The sequence below is a fragment of the Stenella coeruleoalba genome (genome assembly GCF_951394435.1).
Source record: "Stenella coeruleoalba genome assembly, chromosome: 2".
Classification (NCBI taxonomy): Eukaryota; Metazoa; Chordata; class Mammalia; order Artiodactyla; family Delphinidae; genus Stenella; species Stenella coeruleoalba.
The window spans coordinates 43,224,939-43,247,207 of NC_137147.1; the positions used below are offsets into that span (position 1 = coordinate 43,224,939).

Below are 22,269 nucleotides of genomic sequence, written 5' to 3' on the forward strand. Positions count from 1 at the left end.
TTAAAGGTAAACTTGAGGAATGATCTATTTGGTTTTTGTTTTTAAAGCTCTCTGATCCTTCTGATTTACCAAGGAATGCCTTTAGAATTTTTACCATTCTTGTGGAATTTTTATGTATTGAACATATTGATTATGCCTTGGAAACAGGACTTGCTGGTAAGTATATTTATTTGTGTTATACTTCGTGTTAAATTCCTTTGATCCTATTTGGTTAAACTATGCATAATGTTGTTTTATATATATTCAACTCTATCTGTCAAAAGCAGTTCAGTGCAACAAAATGCTTTTTGAGCTTCTGTAACAAGGATTTGTCATATGCTAGAAGCTATAGAAAGACACAGTTCTCATATTGCTTACATTGACCAGGGCTACATGAGTCACTACAGTGAATGGAAGAATGTAATACAATGCTGTAAGCTATGAAATGCCAAAGGAGCAGAAATGGAAGTGACAGCAATTCTGGTTGAGACAGTTGAGTAAAGTAAGATTTAGAAAGGAAAGTAAGCCTTTTCAAAATAAGCCTGGAGAGGAATAGATTCATATAAAATTTTTTCTTTTATTTTTGGTCTCCTGGGTTTACTGGTATTAATAGGATAATAATGACTTCTTCCCTAAATTCCAGTCCCATTAATTCAGTTGCCTCCTTGACCTCTCTCACCTGTTCTGTGTTCATCTCAAATTTAATATATCCCAAATGAAACTCTTTATCTGCCACCTAAACTTCCTTTCCCCTTCTTTTCCATGTCTTTAAAAGGCATTACTATTTACTGTTTGCTCAAGGCCCAAACCCCGGAGTTATCATAATTCTTCTTTTCATCAAACCTGATAGCCAGTCTATCAGCAAATCCTGTCTGTATACTGCGAAACATAACTCAAATTCGTCTACTTTTCTCCATTTTTGCTGATGCCACCCTGATTTAAAGATCATCATCTCTATCCATTCCTAACTGGTCTCTTTGTGTACATTCTTACCTTTCCAAATAACTGACTCCATGTAACAGTTATGTTATAAATTCAAGGGTCTCAAAATTTCTTGCTTAAGACCCTTTAGTGGTTTCCTGTTACTGTTAGGGGAAAAACAACAAAAAACTCTTTATGAAAGTATAGCTTTTTATCTGGCCTCCTCTTATATATTCATCTTCATCTCATATTGCATTTCCCCTCACTACCCCAGCCCCTTTGGCCTTCATTCATTTTCCTCACTCAGGTTCTTTGCACTTGGTATCTCCCTACCCCCCAATCCTTTTCCTTCAGCTCTTCTCATGTCTGGCTTTTCACCCTTCTGATCTTAGCTAAGGGGCTACCTTCTTAGAGAGGCCTTTGCTGATCGACCTAGCTAAAGTGACACCCCTTTCCCAGCCTAGTTACGCGTTATTTCATCATTGAATTAACTTTTTTCATAGCACTTGTTACAATGAAATTTTCACTTGTTAATATCTGCCTCACTCACCAGAATTCATTCATTGAACACATGCTTATTAAGTCCTTAACCTTGTACTCATGCAGCTTACATTCTTGTGGAAAAGATAGACAAATGACTAGTAAGTGCAATGAATAAAAATAAAATTGAGTAAGGAATAGAGAATAGTAATGGGAGGTAGGATGGAGAATTCAGGGGCAGAGAGAGGGCTTTTTTAGAAAGGCTGGTCAGAAAAGGCCTCTCTGAGGAGACATGAACTGGAGAGCTGAATGAAGTGAAGGAGTAAATTGAATATTTGGAGAAAGAGTATTTTAAGTAGAGAGAACAGCATGTAAGTTCTCTTGAATAGTGAACTTCACGGGAATCTTACCTGTCTTAAGAATCTTATCTGTCTTAATTGCCATTATAGGCTAGCACCTAGAAAGCACATAGCACATGCTCAAAAATGTTTGTATATAACTTCATTCCATAAAGTTTCTAAGGTTGAAGCAGAATTACCCATAATTCAGTAACCTTGTGGTTTATTCTTACCCTTTTTTTTTTTTTAACCTGCAGGACATAGATAAGCATTTGTAGCCTGCTTCCCCCCTACTCCACCCAATACAGCAGAAACTTGACATCAAGTATTTAACATTTGCCATTTACAAATAAGCTAATGTGGTTATTTGTATTGGGATAATAATATCCACCTCAAAGATGTGAAGATTAAAGAAGATAATAAAAAAGTAACATGAATTTGATTCTATATGGTATGAAGGAGTTGTTCTTTACCTAGTATGGAAGCCTAGCTTATTCATTTTAATAGCAGTATTCATAATTTGGAAGGGCTTAAAAAATTTCCTGGTAGGATGAGAATGTCCCTTATACTCATAAACATTTTCCATGCAGCTATTTAGTTAGTACATACTGCTTTTATTTCTAATGATTTTATAAAATTCTGCCGTGCATATATATTATAAAGTTAACCACCCCCTATTATTAGACATCTTGGATCTTTTCAGCAATTTAGTAGTATAAATAATGCTACAGTGAACAATTGTAGAGCTTAAAGTGTTTTCCTTATTTTGAATTATTTTCTTTGGATAAAATTCTGGAAGTGAAATTACCAGATCAAAGTGTATTGCAAATTAAAAAAATTTTTATACATATAAACGATTTTCCTAAGGGGTTTTTCCCCACTAATCTATGCTGCTGCTGGCATGTATGATTATTCCAGCTTTTCTGCACACCAGTGAATATTCTTTAAAAACTTTAATAATTTAGTGGTTAAAAATGTACATCACTATTGCCTTTTCATGTCTTTCATTAATAGCAAGGATTAGTATTTTCTACATGTGTATTGACTTTATTTTTTTCTCTTGTAAATTTGTGTTGGAGCCTTTAATTTTCTTATCAGTTGGTGATTTTGTCGTTTATGGGAAAATAAAACACCTTTATTTTCCATTTTTAAAACTTTGAAAAAAATCCTCCTCCTGTAAAGAACTCTAGGTATTAAACTTTTGTTTTCTCATTTTCTGTGAGTATTTTTCCTAGCCCCTTATGTCTTTGAACTTTAGCTAGAAACATAAATGTCTGTGGTTAGTAGGGACCTTAGAGTTTAACTATTACTCTCTTACAAGAGAGGAAACAAATCTGGAGAGACCAGCTGTCTGTTTTGGGGTCAGAATGTGAAGTGGCTTGAATACAGTGCTGAAAATCTGGAATTTATTATTTTGACAGTGAGGAGACTTTGACTTATTTTTGAGGAAATAGTAGAGAACATGGTGAGTGAAATATGTTAAATACATTATTATGGCAACAATATATAGCATAAAAGATGAGATTTGAACCAGGATACTAATAAGAAAATTATTTTAACTGTTATCAGAGGTAAAGAGGCCTGGTTATAAGAAAAATGGTTATAAGAAAAATGATAGAAGTGTATTCATGGCTCATGAATCATTGCGCATAAGAGGGCAGAAAAGGGAAGGAGAAGGTATAGTCCAAGATGATTCATTTATTGATTGATTTGTTTTTTATTTATCTCCACAAATAATGAAGACGAGTAGATAGTGAAAATTTGGATGTAAAAACTTTGGATGAATTTTATTAAATTATTAACAAGCTTAATTTTACTCTTCTGTCCACAAAAATTATTGCTGATTTAATGAAACAGCAGTTACTTTTATGCATGTTGTATATATAAAACCACATTCTTTTTTCTGTTGCTTACATGAATTTCTTTAATATGATTCTAACATATACATGCCTTCCAACTTTAGGAATTCCTTCTTCAGATTCTAGGAATGCAAATCTCTATTTTTTGGATGTTGTGCACCAGGCCAATACTATTTTTCATCTTTTTGACAAGCAGTTTAATGATCACCTTATGCCACTAATAAGGTTAGTCAAATTGTCTGATTTTCATTGGTGTTTCAATGAATATTATAGTATTCTACTTCTTGTTAAAATTTAAAAATAATAGATGTTTGTTAAAACATAAACAGGAACAGGAGGGTGTGAAATAAGTAAAAGCCCTTTTCCTCTTCCTTGCCTTCCTGTTTTCCTTCTGTGGTATTAATTTTGGTTTACTGAATGTGTCATAAACCTAAATCTGATATGAAAGACAACTTCTAGCTTGTTCCCACTTATTATAATAAAAAGATGTACAATAACAATTTTATGAGATTAATAGGACAGGTTTTGATGAGGCATTAAATGGGGTTTGGTTTATATCTTCCTATCAATTTATGTGAACTTTTAAAGCATGTGAGGATTAAATAAGGTAGTATATATGTGAACGTGATTTTTAAAATTGTATGTGTAGTACTATAATTAAAGAGGAAGAATATTCATATAGAAGATAAAATTCTAGACATTTTGTATAAGCGTTGATATGCCAAGAAATAATTAGTCTAGAAATGATCTCAAAGATAAAGATTACTTGTGATCCCTGAATCACATTTTGAAAGGAAATTTACTTTTTAAAGAGCTCTAATGTCACATAACAAAGAATTCACGTAATTATTAGGGTTGCATATTCTTTAATATTTTGGGTGTTTTTTGACATTTAGGTAATATTATTCAGAAGGTAAATATGGCTACCAAGTTGGTTTTGTTTTTCGTTTTTTTTAATATAGGAAAGCTAAATACAATTGAATTGGGTGTTAGTCTGCAAATTTTAATTAGTATAATTTGCTATATTCTCAAGACTTTGTGATTTTTCTTACTGAAATACCAGAAATTTAATTAAAAAGGAAACCAAATAATTTCAGAATATCAAAATCACATATTTATATTCTAAAGGGCTGTCTCCTCACAGATGAAAGTAATAAATCTAAATCCTCCTCTTCCTTCTCTTTTAACGGGTTAATTTTTCCTAGCATGACTATTGTAATGAATTGGGCATAGTGAATACTAAATAATTATTTTACTATTTATATGCTTCTTGGATTGGGGAGCAAATTATAATGTGTGTGTGTGTGTGTGTGTGTGTGTGTGTGTGTGTGTGTGTGTGTGTGTGTGTGTGTGTGTGTGTGTGTAGGTATATAGCTATACACATATGCCTATGAAAAACTGTTAGAATTGTAAGGCTACTAATGTGATCTTTTTCCCCCTTTAAACATTCAATAGCTCTTCTCCTAAGTTATCTGAATGCCTTCAGAAGAAAAAAGAAATAATTGAACAGATGGAGATGAAATTAGATACTGGCATTGACAGGCAAGTTGTTAGTTTTACTATTTCTCTTGCACTTTTGTTGTTGTGTTTATTTTTTTATTTAAAAAAATTTTTAACCTCTTTATTGGAGTATAATTGCTTTACAATGTTGTGTTAGTTTCTACTGTATAACAGAGTAAATCAGTTATATGTATACGTATATCCCAATATCCTCTCCCTCTTGTACCTCCCTCCCACCCTCCCTATCCCACCCCTCTAGGTGGTCACAAAAAGCACCGAGCTGATCTCCCTGTGCTCTCTCTTGCATTTTTTTTAAATTGTAAAAACACCATGAAAATGATTTTCAGAGAAGAAGAAAGTCTATTTTAATTCCACCATCCTGCTATAACGTTTGATTTTATTTTTACATATTGCTTTCATCTTTATTAGAATGTTGTTTTTATTGCCTTCCAGGTTTATTATTTATGGAAGTCAGTATGTTTAGACTTACTTTTAAAGCAGATTCTATTTAATATATTTTTTTGTAGATGCCCCCTCCTACACATACACACACACACCCTCTCGCTCTCCCTCTCTCCAAACTCCTTAAAAATGGTATGTAACATAGAAGATTTTATTTTCAGTTAGAACTGTCAGGCTAATATCTGAAATGCTTTAAATAAATTTACTGATTTTCTAAAAGTAACTTCCATTAAGTGAATGCAGACTCTATATTCAAAAAAATTTTTGTAATGTTTATTGTAGTTAATTACCTGTTCATAATATGGAGCAGTGAATCTCTGTCTTTTGAGATGATAGTGGGCATTTATATATTGATGATGATAATAGCTACTATTTGGTTTGGCCAGAAAGTTTGTTCGGGTTTTTGTAACATGAAAAACCCGAATGAACTTTTTGGCCAACTCAATATTTATCAAGAATTTGCGGACTTCCCTGGTGGCACAGTGGTTAAGAATCTGTCTGCCAACTCAGGGGACACAGGTTTGAGCCCTGGTCCGGTAAGATCCCACATGCCGCGGAGCAATGAAGCTTGTGCGCCACAACTACTGAGCCCGCGTGCCACAACTACTGAAGCCCGCGCACCTAGATCCCGTGCTCCACAACAAGAGAAGCCACCACAATGAGAAGCCCATGCACCTCAATGAAGAGTAGCCCCTGCTCACCGCAACTAAAGAAAGCCCATGCACAGCAATGAAGACCCAATGCAGCCAAAAATAAATAAATGAATAGATAAATAAATAAATTTATTAAAAAAAGAAAAGAATTTGCTATGTGCCGGGCACAGTACAAGGATCTTTACCTGTATAATTTCATTTATTAAGTAGGAAATACTATTCCCATTTTACAGGTGAGGAAATGAAAGCTAAAGAAATGAGGTAGTTTGCTCAAGATCATAATGCTGGATATTTGGGACTCAAATTCTAAAGCCCACGCTCCTAGGTTTGGGCATATTTTTATTTATTGTAATTCTCCTCCTTTCTCTTCTATTCAAGAAAACATATTTGAATATAAGTTAGTTACAGGAACTCTAGCCCTTAATATCTTTGTCTTTTGCCTATCTATTATCCTTTCCCAGCTTTATTTTATTCATTGTTGTGCTTAGATAGCTTGGTCCATCTCTTTAATTACTCCCTCGTAATTACCCTAAAATTTATTTCCTTTAACCGTAATTATCTTACAGATCCTAAAATCTGGATTAATGCAGACTCTTTTATTCCCATAACCGGATGGCTCATTGCTGTTGGAGAGTGCCACATAACTCAAACATTATTCGTGCCATTACAAACACATACTCTCATTTCTCAACTGGGTCTTCAGTACCACTTGTTCAGCCTCCTGCTTGTCCTTAGACTGTGAAACTCGGGTTCTTCTCACCTGTTCTTCTAAACTTTGGCCATTCCTCATAAGCCCCTCTATCTTACTGCCTTCCTAAGCATTCTCCAAATATAGTTGTTAAGGAAACAAATTAGTGACAGTCTTCTAAGATCTTTAAGATTTCCTTAAATAGAGTAATGGGCAAATGAATTTTTGCCCTGTGTTTTGAGCAGGAAGCTAATAAAACTAAGAGGTCTTTGATGTCAAGACCTAGAATTTACTTTTTTGAAATCTAAAGTATACCCATAGTAAAATAGTATCATGGTGACATGAAATGAAATAATTTAAATTTAATTTATTATAAATAATATAAATAAAAGTAAATATAAAGTAAATTAAATGGATCAAATACATGGTGTTCTCAATTCTCTAGGACATTAAATTGTATGATTGGACAAATGAAGCATATCTTGGCTGCAGAACAAAAGAAAACAGATTTTAAGCCAGAAGATGAAAACAATGTTTTGATTCAGTATACTAATGTGAGTAAAATGATTCAGTATGCTACTAAGAATATCTGCTTTGTTTGTACTTTTGTTAACATTTCATTGATGTATCTTATTATGCTCCACGTTTTTTTATTTTATACTTAAAGATTAATGAGAAACTATATGTATTTTCTCCTTAGCTAAGCTGATACACATTTCTAGGTAATAAGTATAGAAAAAATTTTTACAGGCCTGTGTTAAAGTCTGTGCTTATGTAAGAAAACAAGTGGAGAAGATTAAAAATTCCATGGATGGGAAGAATGTGGATACAGTTTTGATGGAACTTGGAGTACGTTTTCATCGACTTATTTATGAGCATCTTCAACAATATTCCTATAGTTGTATGGGTGGCATGTTAGCAATTTGTGATGTTGCTGAATATAGGAAGTGTGCCAAAGACTTCAAGGTATGTATTCACAAATATCAAACTTGTAAATAGGTTCAAGAACATAAGTCAGATCATAAAAAATGTGCACTGACTTATAATCATCAGTGAAAAATTTATAACTTTTGTTGACATTGTAGTGAAACAGATCTAACATTTCCTAACTGAAAAAGTATTGTTGCAGTCATATTTTCAATATTAACACATTTTTGCTTTGAGCTTTATTTTAGACAAGGCCATATTTCAGTTCCATAGTCCAAATGACCTTATTAAATAACGCCCATGACTAATGCTGCATATATCAGATATCAGGAAGATATGTTCTTTCTTCATGTACATCTCTCTGGAATCAGTTTCCCTTAATGTTTAAATTATTTAAGAAACCTGCTAAATCAATGATAACTAATTCTAGTTTACAAAAGTATAAATGATTATTACTATTTAAGAAAATTGGCATAATATGAATCTTTTCAAAAAGATTATAGTGAGTTTTATAATGTCTGAAATATTTGAGTTTTAACGCTTCAGGAACTTTAAAAAATTCTAACATTGAACTCTCCATCATTAGTTAAGTCCTGAATAACAGTACGTAAGTGAGAAGAATTTACAAACTGATTGTAAAACTAAACATTATCTTGTTTCAATGTTATTTTTTTCCTTCCCTTATCTCAATTCAGATTCCTCTGGTATTACAGCTTTTTGATACTCTGCATGCACTTTGCAATCTTCTGGTAGTAAACCCAGATAATTTAAAGCAAGTCTGCTCAGGAGAACAACTTGCTAATCTGGACAAGAACATTCTTCACTCCTTCGTACAACTTCGTGCTGACTATAGATCTGCCCGCCTTGCTCGACATTTCAGCTGAGGTTGAATTTACAAGGGCAGTGTGTTGTACTTCAGCAGGCCTTGGTTGATAGAAAGCACAGGCGGTTTCTTATGACACAGCCAACATTTTATTGATAAATGACTGTTTAGAAAAACAGCAGCCATACTTACCCTTGAGATTTTATTTGAAATTTGGACACTACTAAGCATATTTTGCTCTTTTCCCTTAAGTTGGATTTTAATTCCGTTTTTGAACTTATAAATTTCAAACTCTGTAAAGCTATATGTCATTGTTTTCATCCTGGAAAATGTTAGTGTCAGAAGGCAAATGAGATGTTACCAGTGTTCTGGTTCATGTTCTTTAACATAGTCCATTGGGAAATTTCACCATCCTGTTTTGCACTAAAGATGGGTAAACTCCAGCAAAACTACATTTATTATTTATCAATTTTCAATGACCTTTTCAGCACTGGTAATTGTGAATCAGGTTATTTTAGGTTTTCCTAGAGAACTTTTTTGCTTCTTTCAGAAGGTTAATTAACAATTGGGCATAATTTTTGTAGTTGGTTGATTGGATTTTTCTGAGGTACAACAATAATACTATTCCAAGAAAAATGTTATAAACAAAACTAAAATGATGAAATGTTTTATGTAGGTATTAGCAGTGGATCGGAATACATCTGCTTTCTGGGAAAAAAAAAAACTTAAATGTTTACAATTTCTTATTTGGTAAACAGATTTTTAAGCCAATGCCAGCAAGAAATTAATAAAATTACCTTATTTTATATTTTGCTTAAGATAAGGTGGAGGATCTTAATTAAAGGACCATATTTATTCATTATTTTAATATTACAAGGGAAGTAAAAAAATGAGGTGTGGTCTAAATGGTGCATATGAGAAGTATTGACAGTGTTTAGCAACAATGCAGTCCTTTAAGATTTCTACCTTTATGCAAAACTGGAATAAGATGGAATGGCTAAACATGCAGGTAGTCTTCTATTTTAAGAGGAATTGGGAATTGATAGTTAGCATTATATTCTAAGTCTTGAGATAAACTTTGCAAGGACTAGTTGCTTTTTAAATCTATAGTTTCTGTCATTACCTTTTTCAGGGCATTTCTGAAGCGATTCCTACTGAATGTAGTTAATTGAATTGGCTTAATATGGTGGCATAATAAATCACTTATAAAATTTTAAACATCAAGCAGAAATTTAGAAATATCTTTACTCTAAAAACTATAAACTTGCTCTGTGAGAATGCATTCTTAGCTATATGTAGTGTTTCAGCTTTCATTGTGTTTTTCATAGTCTTCAGGAACAGATAAACTTTAATGTTCAACTCATTCTTGACTTTTCTTTTTCCTTTAATGTAGGCTTTTTGGCCTAATTTTGGAAAACTAATTTTAAGAATATGTTTCTGGGGCTTCCCTGGTGGCGCAGTGGTTGAGAGTCCGCCTGCCGATGCAGGGGACATGGGTTCGTGCCCCGGTCTGGGAAGATCCCACATGCCACGGAAGCGGCTGGGCCCGTGAGCCATGGCCGCTGAGCCTGCGTGTCTGGAGCCTGTGCTCCGCAACGGGAGAGGCCACAACAGTGAGAGGCCCGCGTACCGCAAAAAAAAAAAAAAAGAAAAAGAAAAAGAAATATGTTTCTGAATGTTCATCAGCTTTACCCAAACTTCCAGGTCCAAAGCGAGCTAGCTACTGTATAAGTTACTATTGACTGAATTTTCTTCATTTTCTATTTAGCCCAGTGTTATCAGGGTAAGCAAGAGAAATGAAGTATGCCAACTTTTGTCAAAGCATTTTAGGAAATTGTGGCAGCTTTAGAAGGCTGTCTAATTTTCTATTCCTTAGCCAAAGGAAAGCCAGAACAGGTTTTGGATACTAGAGAAAGTCATATGCTTGTACTATTGCCATTTTAGAAAGCTCTGATGTGAATTCAAATTATACCTCTGTTACTTAAAGCCAACAATTTTAAAGCAGTAGTTTTACTGGCCACTTGAACTCTTTGTACACAGTGTCAATTTGTAAAAAAATAAAAAAGGGAAAAAAATATCAAATAAAACATGAGAGAACACTTTAAGACTTCCAAATCAGAAAAGTGCTTCAAATTATTTTGTTTGGATTAATTTTTTAAATGTAAAACATATATTTGTTGCTTAGATATTTTGTTAATTATTATTTCCATGTTTGAGTTCTGTGCAATATTTTCCATTATGTCCATTGACAGGACAGTAACAAAGAAAACTCATAAGTGACTACTTAATTTAGAAGTGTTAACATTAATGCTCAATAAACAAATTCCCTGCAATTGTTTTTTTTTTATTTCACTCCATTTTTACATTTTGAGGACATCCATACTGAATTTTATAAATTATTTTTTATTTAAATTTTTAAGATGTTTCTTATTTTTCATAGCATAGGTCTTCCTTTTTAAGCAGAAAAATACTTGACTATATAATCAAAATTAGAAACAGATTGTCTTTCTCTAAGAAAAAAAAATTTGTTATATAAAGCAGTATGCATTCTTTGCATTCATTGTATTTCATTTTGAAAGTATTTTTCATATTAATGGATACTACAAAATTCTCAAAATATATGGCTCAATAGAGATGGTCAATAAGTAAAATGTTTTTCATATGCACATGGTAAAATTTTAGGTAGCGATAATGGAACTTTGTATATCAGTAACTTTAGTCAACATTTGAATAAGGAAAATCTTTATAATTTTCCGTAGTTTCACATGAGCTAACATGCAATGTTTAGATAATGTTTTGAAATTGAAAATAGACTCTTAAACACTGTGTTTTTAGAAAATGCAGAAACACTCGATAAAAAGCTTGAGTGTATTATGTTTTCATAACACAGAAAGTGAAATACAGAACACAGGTTTAAGAAGGAAGTCTAACTTCTATAAGTTATGATATTGAAAATGACAGCTAACCAAAGTAGCTGAATACTTCTTATGAGGAATTGTTAAATAATGGCTGGTTGCATCTTTAGACAGTTGGTTATCTGACTATTTCAAGATAGTTATTAGTAGCCTCATTTTGAATATCCCCATGTTTGCAAGTCCCTAGCACCTTTCTTGTTTTAAAAAGAGCTTCTAAGTAAGTTAATTCATGGTATATTTTAGACCATCCCTTTCCTTTCACTTTAAATATATCACTCTGAATATCAGCCTTCTCACTCACCATAAAATAATTTAATTAGCCAGTAGATCGACTCAAAGTGGAGAATTTACTGCTTCCTTAAAATGCCTTTTTCTCATCTATGATGGTGAAATATTTACATCTATCTAGATAAAGAGATTTTTGTTCTTGAAATGCCACAAAACCCATTAAGGTGGTCATGTTTGTGAAGTAGTGCTTAAGGCATGCTTGAACTGCACGTGAGAGTAAGTAAGGTTCCCTGGGTGCATAATTTGTTAGTGACTTTAAAAGCTCAGATCTGGGAGTTTAATTTTTTTTTAATACAAAAATATTCTATGTATTACCGTTTATTGCCCATTGACTCAGAAGTATGACATATTTTCTAGAAGCATAGTGATTTCTAGTGGAGAATTTGACATATGAAGCATTCTGAGCTTTCATCCAATTAGTTTAACTATATTCAGTCCCTGTAGTACTTCTCTCTGCTTGAAGAAGTCTGTCCTGAAATACGTTGTATACTTTGGAGGAAAAGACCAGTCCATATTGTTACTGTAAATAATTCTACATAAAGTAAAAATAGCATTTAAAAATTTTTGACGCATAATAAAGTATAGCTATATTTATTGACTTTAGTCCCATGCACTGTGCTAAGCCCTTTACATATATTATCTCATTTGGTTTCAAAGGAGCCCTAGGAGTAGGGTACTGTTATCTCCATTTGACAGACCCCGTGCACAGAAAGTTTTAAGTAGATCTGCTCAAGGTCTACAGCTAAGTAAAAGACTCAGATAGAAACCTGAATGTTTCTCACACTTTATCTTCTATACACTGTTCTCCTTATGCAACATAAAATATTGTTTGATAGGCTCATTAGTTTTGCTTAGTCTAATTTTCTTTTCATCCAATGTTTGGTTCTCGTTGTAGTGTTTAGATTATGAAGTTGAGATACAGGGCTAATATCTGATTTACTGTTAGACTTTTTCATAATGTGTCCGGTGTGTGGTCATACTTTTATAAAGTTTGGTTTTTAAAATTTTATAAGTGGTCATGAAATTTTAATTGAACATTAAGTGTGTACCTACTAGAAGTCTTTTCATCAAAAAGTTCTTTAGTGAGTTATTTTGCATAATCATAATACTGTTTGAGTAATTTTTGCAACAGAAAGACTTCAGGTATTTTGTACCATATTTTGTAACATGGGAGTGAATGACAGCTCTACCTTGAAACATATGAAGAAATCAGTATTTCTACCTTCAAAAACAGACTATTTTAATGTCACAAGTTTGCCAATTCTGTTGTTTATTTAGTGCATTGGTAGTTTTAAATGGCTAATGCTGGAGTGAAAACATGGAGAAAAATGTACTCAATGTATTAGCAATAGGGGTCATTTTTATGTAATCAAATATTGCATATTTAATCTTTTTAAAATTGCCTTAACTCTTAACTTTTATTCTTACCACTGATCAATCTTTCTCTTTCCAAATTTAGGGGAGAAACAATCCTCAAGTGTATATAGGAGAGAAACCTGACACATTAGAGAGTAAGAATTTCAATTGGTGATTTGAAGCAGCTGGGTTGATAACCCTGGGCTTAACAAGACTGATATTTTTAAACTAGGCCCTGTATACTTTAACATTGTTATCTGGGAGGTAACACTAAACTTCAGTTCTTGTGATTAATAACACTTTTGTGGGGGAGAGACAGGTAATTAACTATACTTGCTCATTTTCTAAGTGGTTTAGAAGGTTGCAGTCTGCCTCACCATACAAAGCTAATTTAAATATGAATATATAACAGTCATACTCCAAACAGCAAACAAGCTCAGAGGAAAGTCATTTATTCAGAAAGCATAGATTTGCACTAGACAGCAGTGATGCATTACAAATATATAATTATTTTTACTAATATTTGAGCAGGTGGAATGGATTAGAACATGGTCAACATTATGCTGCTGCTAACATGTATTTTCCTATATTAATATGTACTGTGCAACATGTATTAAAATTGTCAATAATTCATTTTAGCCAAGACACTATATTACTGTGTTGAAGAGACAGTATCCAACTGAGCCACTTTTAATTTAAAAGTCTGAAACTGGAATTACGTTTACTTTCAAAAACCACTTAAATTACTTTATAATCACTGGAAGGTCAATAAAACATAGAATTATCAGTGACTGGTCACTTAATAGGAAGAAGTATGGAGGGGTAAGAATAGGGATAAGAATCTGGAATGAGTTAATTTATACTCAGATGAGTGACTTCTTTTGTTTTCACCATTGGCAATCTTAAATGAAGGAAAATGTCTTTCTTCCAGAGTATCTTCATATTAATAAACTAAGTTTGAAGATTGGATGGAACCAACTCCAAGGAATTAATCTCCAATGGTGGACTTTCAGATTTTTTAGATTAAACTTTGAGAGGTAGGAATCCTTCTTGATGCCCCTGTAATCTTAAATAGGCAGGTGCCTTGGAATGGGGCCATCCCTTTTTACCTGCCTGTCATTTTAATCTTTATACTGTGGGTAAATTTGGTTTCTTTGAACTCTGGCATTTTGTTGTGGCAGTCTATCAAACCTGCAGCTTTTTGCTATAGAGAATATTATCCAAATAGAATCTGGACAATGCTGAACTAAAGCAAACTGTGAAACTACCTCTTAAATATATTGTTTGCAAATGCTGTGTGCTAGAGGATTCACATAAAATTATATGAAAATACTTTATAACGAATAATACTAAGTGCCTCTGTATTAGGATTCTTCAGAATGTATTTTCAATTTTTGCCACAAGGGGGAGAAGTTATTTTTATAGTAATACTTACAAACATTTTTGTTTGATAAAAATAGAACTCACATAGCTTCTCTCTACTGAACAGCACCTATGAACATGTCATTATCCTAACTAACAGGAAGAGTGTGTGAGTATGTGTGTGTGTTTTAAGATTCTGAAAGTCATGTGTGAGAAGAATTTCTGGGTGAATTAATGACACAAAACTAAAACAGTTTTGAAGAACATATATGTGCACAGTGGACCCAGGAACTGGACAGACTTCGTCATTAAAATTGTTTTTTTAATCATTGAATTCCTTTATCAGCTCTTTAAGAATAATAAGAATCTATTGATTCATTTTTTTGCTTTCTGCTTTTTAAAGAAAAATTTTCGAAACAATCTCTAACTTACAGAAAGGTTGTAAATATGGTACAAATAAAATTTTTCCACTTTGAGAGTAAGTTGCTGTCATGATGCCCCATCACCCTGCAATACTTTTGTATTTCCAAAGAGAAGAAATTCTCCTATATAGCCACAATACAACCATCAAAATCAGGAAATTAACATTGATATATTACTCCCATCTAATCCTAAGACCCCATTCAGGTTTCACCAGTTGTCCCAATAATGTTTTATAAGGATCCACTTCAAAATCATGTGTTGTCTTAGGTTGTAGTGTCTCTAGTTTCTTTCACTCTGGAATGGTTCCTCAGTCTTTCCTTGACTTTTACTACCCTTGGCACTTTTGTAGATTATAAGCCAGTTATTATGTAAAATGTCCCTAAATTTGGTTTATCTGTTTCCTCGTGAATAGATTCCAGTTGCTTTTTTGGCAGGGGTATTACAAAAGCAATTCTGTGTTCTCATTGCATCCTATGAGGTAGTGCACAATTTCAGTGCACTATTTCTGATGATACTCATTTTGATCACTTGCTTAAGGTACTACCTATCAGGCTTCTTCACTGTAAAGTTACTTCCTCCCTTTGTAAGTATTTTGTGAGGAGGTAGTTTGAAGCTATGTATATATCCTGCTCCTAATCAAAATTTCAGGTTATTAATATCTATGAATTCACGGTTTTCTAGTCAATGGATTATAATCTGTTATTTATTTTGAATCTCAAATCATCCCCCATTTGGTCAATGGGAGCCCTTTCAAGTTGGCTCCTCTGTCCTTTGACAAGTTGCCATCATTTTTTAAGTACTTTCTTACATTTGGGCACACAGGTTTCTCCAAACTTACCTTGTACTTGCCTGCCCCATCTTTGGAATCAGCTGTTTCTCTGCCTTTTAGTGGAAATTGGTATTTAGAAACTACAATTTGTGCATGAGATGTGCTTATAATTGAGATATCGGTGCCACACTCCTTCTCGGTGGATGGTGCTCTAGGGCTTTATGTGTGTATATACGTGTATATGTTTTAAATTTACATACACATACACTTCACTGTGTGACACCCTTTTCACCTCATTTGAGCTCCAGTACCCCATATTGTATTTCTCTCTTACCCCATGCAGGAGGGGGACTTCCTCACTCCACTCAGCGTCTGAGGCTTTGGCTTTAGGACAGGTTGGGGGAATGAAAACAGTCATTACAGAAAACATGTAAAGATTTAAAAAATCTAAATAAAAATTACTCATAATTTCATCATTCAGAAACAACTTTTTTTTTTGGTGTATTTTCTTTTATTGTAGTGATCAAATTAATAAAGCTGAATTGAGAAGGGTAAAGTGTTTATGCCAAAAACACGAGGCTTATATTTTAAGGAATTAAATTTGAAATCATACGTTTTTCTATAATACGTGGCCTTGCTACTATGAGTAGTTGTTAATTAATGATAAAGTACATCAGAGAAACTGATTCTGAGAAAGGAAATCTGACCATTAAGGACTAAATACCAATAGGATATTGGTACTCTATTGCTAATAAAATTCAAAGAAAAAATGATCATAAAATTGTTTCGTAGGCCAGCAAATAAAAATATATTTAAGTAAGATCAGCTTTATATGAGAAAGGAGTCTGTATCTAGACTGGATTTAATACATCTTAAACTTCGTTTGAAATAGGAGTCTATATATGGGCAAAGTACTTAATCCTCAGTTTCCTTGTTAGTGCTCTGTGATCACTGCTAAGGCTAAAATTCTGTAATTCCAAATGCAGGCATTTTGTTGAGAATGTATAGTGATGTCAGAAATGGATTAGCTTAAGAAGTCATGTCTGAGCCCACTGAGAGTATCTGAGAGCTAGATCCTCCTCCAGTGCTGCCAGCTTTCAGTGACCGTATACCACTTTGATTAAGAGCTAAGGCTCTTGAATCAGACAAATGGCAGATGTGCATCTTGGCTTTGTCACTTGCTAATTATGTGACCTTGTGCGAGTGTCGTAAAGTGGGGAGGAAAGACATTTGTGGTTTTCATCCTCACCACTTCTATCAGCTTTTTGAAGGTATTTCCAGTCCTATATGGGATCACCTCATTGGCTCATTTTTCATCTGACCAACATTTATTGAAATGTCCTTTGTCCGGTACTGTATTAGAAGTTAGGGATATTAAGATTAAGTAATAAGATCCTGCCCTCAAGAGTGTAGCCTAGTGAGAAAGTTAATGTATGCAACCAATGATAGTATTCTATAAGTGCTATAACAGTAGCATGGAACCAAGTACTGTGAGAATCCACAGGGAGCTGTTACTAAATTGTGGGCTGGTGGGGAGAGTAGATAATTAAAACTATTAAAGTTACTTTTTATTAAACACCTATTATGTGTCAGACACCTTGCTAATAATACATTTGTTATTGTGCTTAATAAAATTTTTATCCCCATTTTACATATGAGGGAACTGAGGCACAGAGAAGTTAGATAACTTGACAGAGGTTAAATATCTAAGAAATAATAGAGTCAGAATTCAAACTATAACCACAGGCTTCCAGAGCCAGTGATTTAACCACTTTGTTCTGTTACCTCCAAGAAGATTTCACACTAGACTTTTAAAAGTCAAGGAGCATTTCAGGAAATGGAACAGGTAGAGGGGCATTCCAGGTAGATGTGACTCACACTTGCAAAGGTGTGGTGCATGAGTCACTGGTGTATTCACTGAATGTGAGTAGAGCTTAGGGTATGTGGTCTGTCAGAAAGGCAAGTAAAGCCTGGAATATTTGGGTCAGGGTTAGTTTATTAAGAGTTTTAAATGCTATGCTAATTGTTTAGGCTTTATCATAAAAATAATAGAGAACCAACCATTAATGATTAAGTAGGTGAATGACATGAACAGCTCTTTAAAAAGGTGGCTGATAGGAATGTGTGCCGTGGGTGAGAGGGCAGAAGAGAGCAGAAGCTAGGCTACTGCATTAATCTGGATGCTGAGGGCCTGAACTGGGGAAGTAGCACAGGAATGAGGAGGAAGTGATGGACTCAGGAAACACTTGGAAGATTAAACCAATGGGACTTATCTATTGTTGATTATGGGATGTGGAGGGCAAGGAAGAGAGGGAATCAAATATGATTCCAAGATTCTTAGCTTACATATCTTGTTGAATACCAACATTACTTACTTACATTATATGCATTAGCAAAAGTATGTTTAGGGGGAATGTCAGTGAGTGCTGGAAGAACATCTATTTTCTCACCAAGAGAACTTGGTTAAGGTCATGTAAAATTTTTTAAACTTTTTAATCATCATCTTTTCAGAAATACTAGAAATGGTGGGAGAAGAAAAACATCCCTTCTTTATGGCTTTGAAACAGAGGAATGATTTTGAAATTTTAATAATACTTTGATAATGTATAGTTGTTGAGTTTTTGTTTTTAAAGCAAAAAAGAAAGCTTTCTAGCATTTTAGTGTATGGATATAATGGGTAGACTCAAATGCAATGACTCCAGTCCTCTAGAAAATTTAAGCTGTGAAGTATGACTTCCTATAGTTGGACTGTTTATATGCTAGGAATGCTTCCCGATTCGGAACCAGAATTTTAACCTTTAACCTTGAGGATGCCAAGTATCTTCTTATGGGAAGACACTGCAGATCTATAACAGAGTTCTTAGCCATCATATTTAACTGTAATCCCAAAGAAAGCATGTTTATCTCATTAAGGTTAACAAATGACTGCTTGGCAGTAGTATGTGTAAAGTATAATTACAAATTATGGATATACCACAAATTAATTGTATTTGATGGATTTCAGACATGTTTTGAAGGCATATTTTTGGATCTTTTGGAAGTTTGACATAACTGAGTTGTCTTAAGCAGGGTAATAGTTAACCAAAGGATTAGCAAAATCCTTTAGAGGTAATTTATTTCTGAATCTGATTTTAAAAAACCCCAAAACTCACACATTGTCATCCTTTTATCAGATGCCTTTTACTCTGCTTTAGCAATTTTTTAACACAATGAAATAAAATTATTTTCATTGTGATTACTAATGGCTTTGATCAAAAGAGATCATTTACAGAATATTGAATATTTTTGTTTAAGAAAATTGTGGATACAAATTTCATTAAAATTTTGTGATTATATTTAGTAAATATTTTAATTTTAATACACATTTAACTTTCATCAGTACAGAGAAATGTGTTTTTAAAATAGATTGTAATATTTTGATTTTTCTGTAAAGGAGATTATAAAAAAGTAAATGATAGTCATACATAACCACAGAATACATATTCATTTCAAGTGCACACGGAAATTTAGAAAATGGGCTATGTGCTAGGTCTATAATGTCCTAACAATTTTCAAAAATTTGAAATTATTCAGAGTATGTTTTATGACTGTAGTGGAATAAAGTTAGAAATAAGAGTTTACTAAATTTTCATACACTTGAAAAATAAACAATTTCTAAATAACTCAGGAGTCAAAAAAATTACACTGGAAATTAGAAAATATTTGAACTGACTGGTAAAAATACAACTTATCAAAACTTGTGAGATGCAGCCAAAGCAGTGCATAGAGAAACATTTAAAGACTTAAATGTGAATGTATTTAAAAGAAGAAAAGCAGAAAACAACTATTTAAATCTATTTCAAAAAGTTAGAATAAAGCATCAAATTAAACACATAGGAAAGTAGGAAGGAAAATAACAGAAAATAAAATATAAAACAGAGGATCAACAAAAACAAAACTTGGCTTTATTGTAAAGACTAATGAAACATAAACCTCTGCAAGACTGATCAAGTAGAAAAAGAGCACGAATATTATCTCAGGAAAGCAGAGGGAAACTTCTGTACATATTCTGAAGACATTAAAAAGAAAACTGAAGCGGGACTTCCCCTGTGGTCCTGTGGTAAAGAATCCGCCTTCCAATGCAGGGGATGCGGGTTCAATCCCTGGTCGGGGAACTAAGATCCCACATGCCGCGGGGCAACTAAGCCCGCGTGCCACAACTACTGAGCTTGCACGCCACAACTAGAGAGCCCACACGCCCTGGAGCCCACATGCCACAACTAGAGAGAGAAAACCCTCACACTGCAACTAGAAAGAAGCCCACGCACCGTGACAAAGATCCCGCGTGCAGCAACTAAGACCCAACGCAGCCAAAAAAACTTAACAAAAAAAAGAATAATACCAACTCTTTGCTAATAAACTTTAAAAAATAGATTAAGGTTATTCTTCAAAAAAATTTAAAAACACTGATACAAGATAAAATAGAAAATATTAACAATTCTATATCTATTAAAAATAGCTATTCTTTAATTAAAGTCTTTCCTGTGAAGAAAGCAGGCTTAGATGACTTCCTTGATTAGTAATGGTAAAAGTTTTGAAAGCTATCTTCCTGAGATCTGTACATGCTTGCTGTCACCACTCTGTTTAACATCATAATGGAGATCCTAGCCAATACAGTAATGCAAAAAACTTATTTTATATATATATATGTATGTATGTATAAGGCAGAAGGGAAGAAATAAAACTCATTATGGCCGATACTGTGATTATGTACATAGAAAGTCAACGAGTACAGATAAGTTATCATAAGTGAATTTAGCAAGGTTACAAAATCTGTATACTACAGATTAACTATAGAAACTATTCTTTATACCAGTAAACAATTTGAAGATAATTTTGAAATGTTATCTGTTACAAAAACATCAAATACCTAAGAATGAAACTAGTGAAAGACATGTAAGACCTCTATGCATAAGACTCTAAAACATTATAGAGAGAAATTAAAGGGAGTGAAAGGCCATGTTTATTGATCAGAACTCAACATTATAAATCAGTTCTCCACAAAGTGATCTATAGATTTAATAAAATCTTAATCAAAATCCCAGCTCATTTGTTGTGGAAATTGACAGAATGACTCTGAAATTCATATGGAAATGCAAAGGTCCAACAATAGCCAAATATTCTTATAGAAAAAAAATTTGGAGAACTTTCACCACTAGATACCAACACTAAAAAGTTACAGTAATTGAGACAGTGTGATATTGACAAAAGGATAGAAAAATAGACCAATAGAGCAGAATAAAGGGTCCAGAAATAGACTGACACATACATGGATACTTGATTTATGATAAAATTGGTGCTGAGGAGTAGTATATTTATGAATCTCCATCCCTCCTCCCTGCTTAATACCATACACAAATTCTTGGTGGTTTATGCACCCAAATGTGAAAGATAAAACAATAAAGCTTCTGAAAAATAACAGGCAAATATATTTGTAATAGAATAGGAAAAACTATCTTTGCAAGTGACAGAAGTAACTCTAACTTGAATTACATATAAATTAGGAACTCCCAGTCATGCTAAGGCAGAAAATGAATAGACTTTGCAGTCAGGTGTGAGAGGGTCAGGACAAAGAGCCTCTGAATCTCTGGAGGCTAGAGATTGGGGAACTGGATTTAAAAGCATGAAGATTCTTGAAGAAATTTGTTGGTGGGAGTTAAGTTGAAAAGACCAAAGAGAGTAGGGAGAATATTTGCAATATGCATAATTGACAAAAGATTAGTGTCCAAAACATATGAATAACTTCTATAAATCATTAAGAAAAGGACATTTTAATAGAAAAATTGGCAAAAGATTTGAATCACAGTACACAAAAGAGGATATTCAGCACCCAATAGATATAAAGATTCTCAACCTTATTGGTTATCAGGGAATTGCAAATTAAAACCACAATATATGTGGTTTAATATGTAATAATGTGTAATAAGATACTATTACACATTCCACAGAATGGCAAAAATTAAGAAGCCTTGACAATTCCATGTATTGGCAAATGTGAAGCAAGTGGGATTTGTATACAATTCTGGTAGGAACAGATATATTGCTATTTGGGTAACTTTGCTATTTTCTACTGCATATGCATACCCAGCAATTCCACTCCCTTCCTTTGAAGGGAAGGAAAGGTAGTGTCTGAGGAGGTGGCTCAAGAGCTTAGGTCCTGGGGTATTGTTTTATTTCTTGATCAGGGGACAGTTACATGAGTGTGTTCACTTTGTAATAATTCATAGAAAAGTACATTTACAGTTTGTGCACTTTTCTGAATTTAAGTTATATTCTAATTAAGCGGTTATTTAAAGTAATTGAAACAGAACTACTTTGGTTTTGCATTCATAGCCATTAATGGTGCTATTAAAAATAATGTAAAATCTAGAGGCACATTTTCTAGAACTTTCTGGCTATAATACATCTCCTGGCTTGTGCTGTTTGTTGAATAATTTATATCATATGACCTCAGAGGATAAGACGTACTAGAGTAATTCCTGTGTAG

At 33.4% G+C, this 22,269-nt stretch overlaps 1 protein-coding gene across 2 annotated transcripts in view; it reads left to right on the top strand.

Moving 5' to 3' along the window:
* Window positions 1-22,269, top strand: part of EXOC5 (exocyst complex component 5) — a 115,876-nt gene that overhangs the window by 37,067 nt on the left and 56,540 nt on the right. The window contains exons 13-18 of one of the 2 annotated variants that reach the window (XM_079909233.1): window positions 48-156; window positions 3,682-3,802; window positions 5,033-5,119; window positions 7,326-7,434; window positions 7,631-7,846; window positions 8,503-16,790. In XM_079909233.1, coding sequence (XP_079765359.1) covers window positions 48-156; window positions 3,682-3,802; window positions 5,033-5,119; window positions 7,326-7,434; window positions 7,631-7,846; window positions 8,503-8,691 — 831 coding nt within the window. In that variant the 3' untranslated portion in view covers window positions 8,692-16,790. Of the gene's footprint in view, window positions 1-47; window positions 157-3,681; window positions 3,803-5,032; window positions 5,120-7,325; window positions 7,435-7,630; window positions 7,847-8,502; window positions 16,791-22,269 lie in introns of those variants that run through there. The other variant, XM_079909234.1, reaches the window with a different exon arrangement.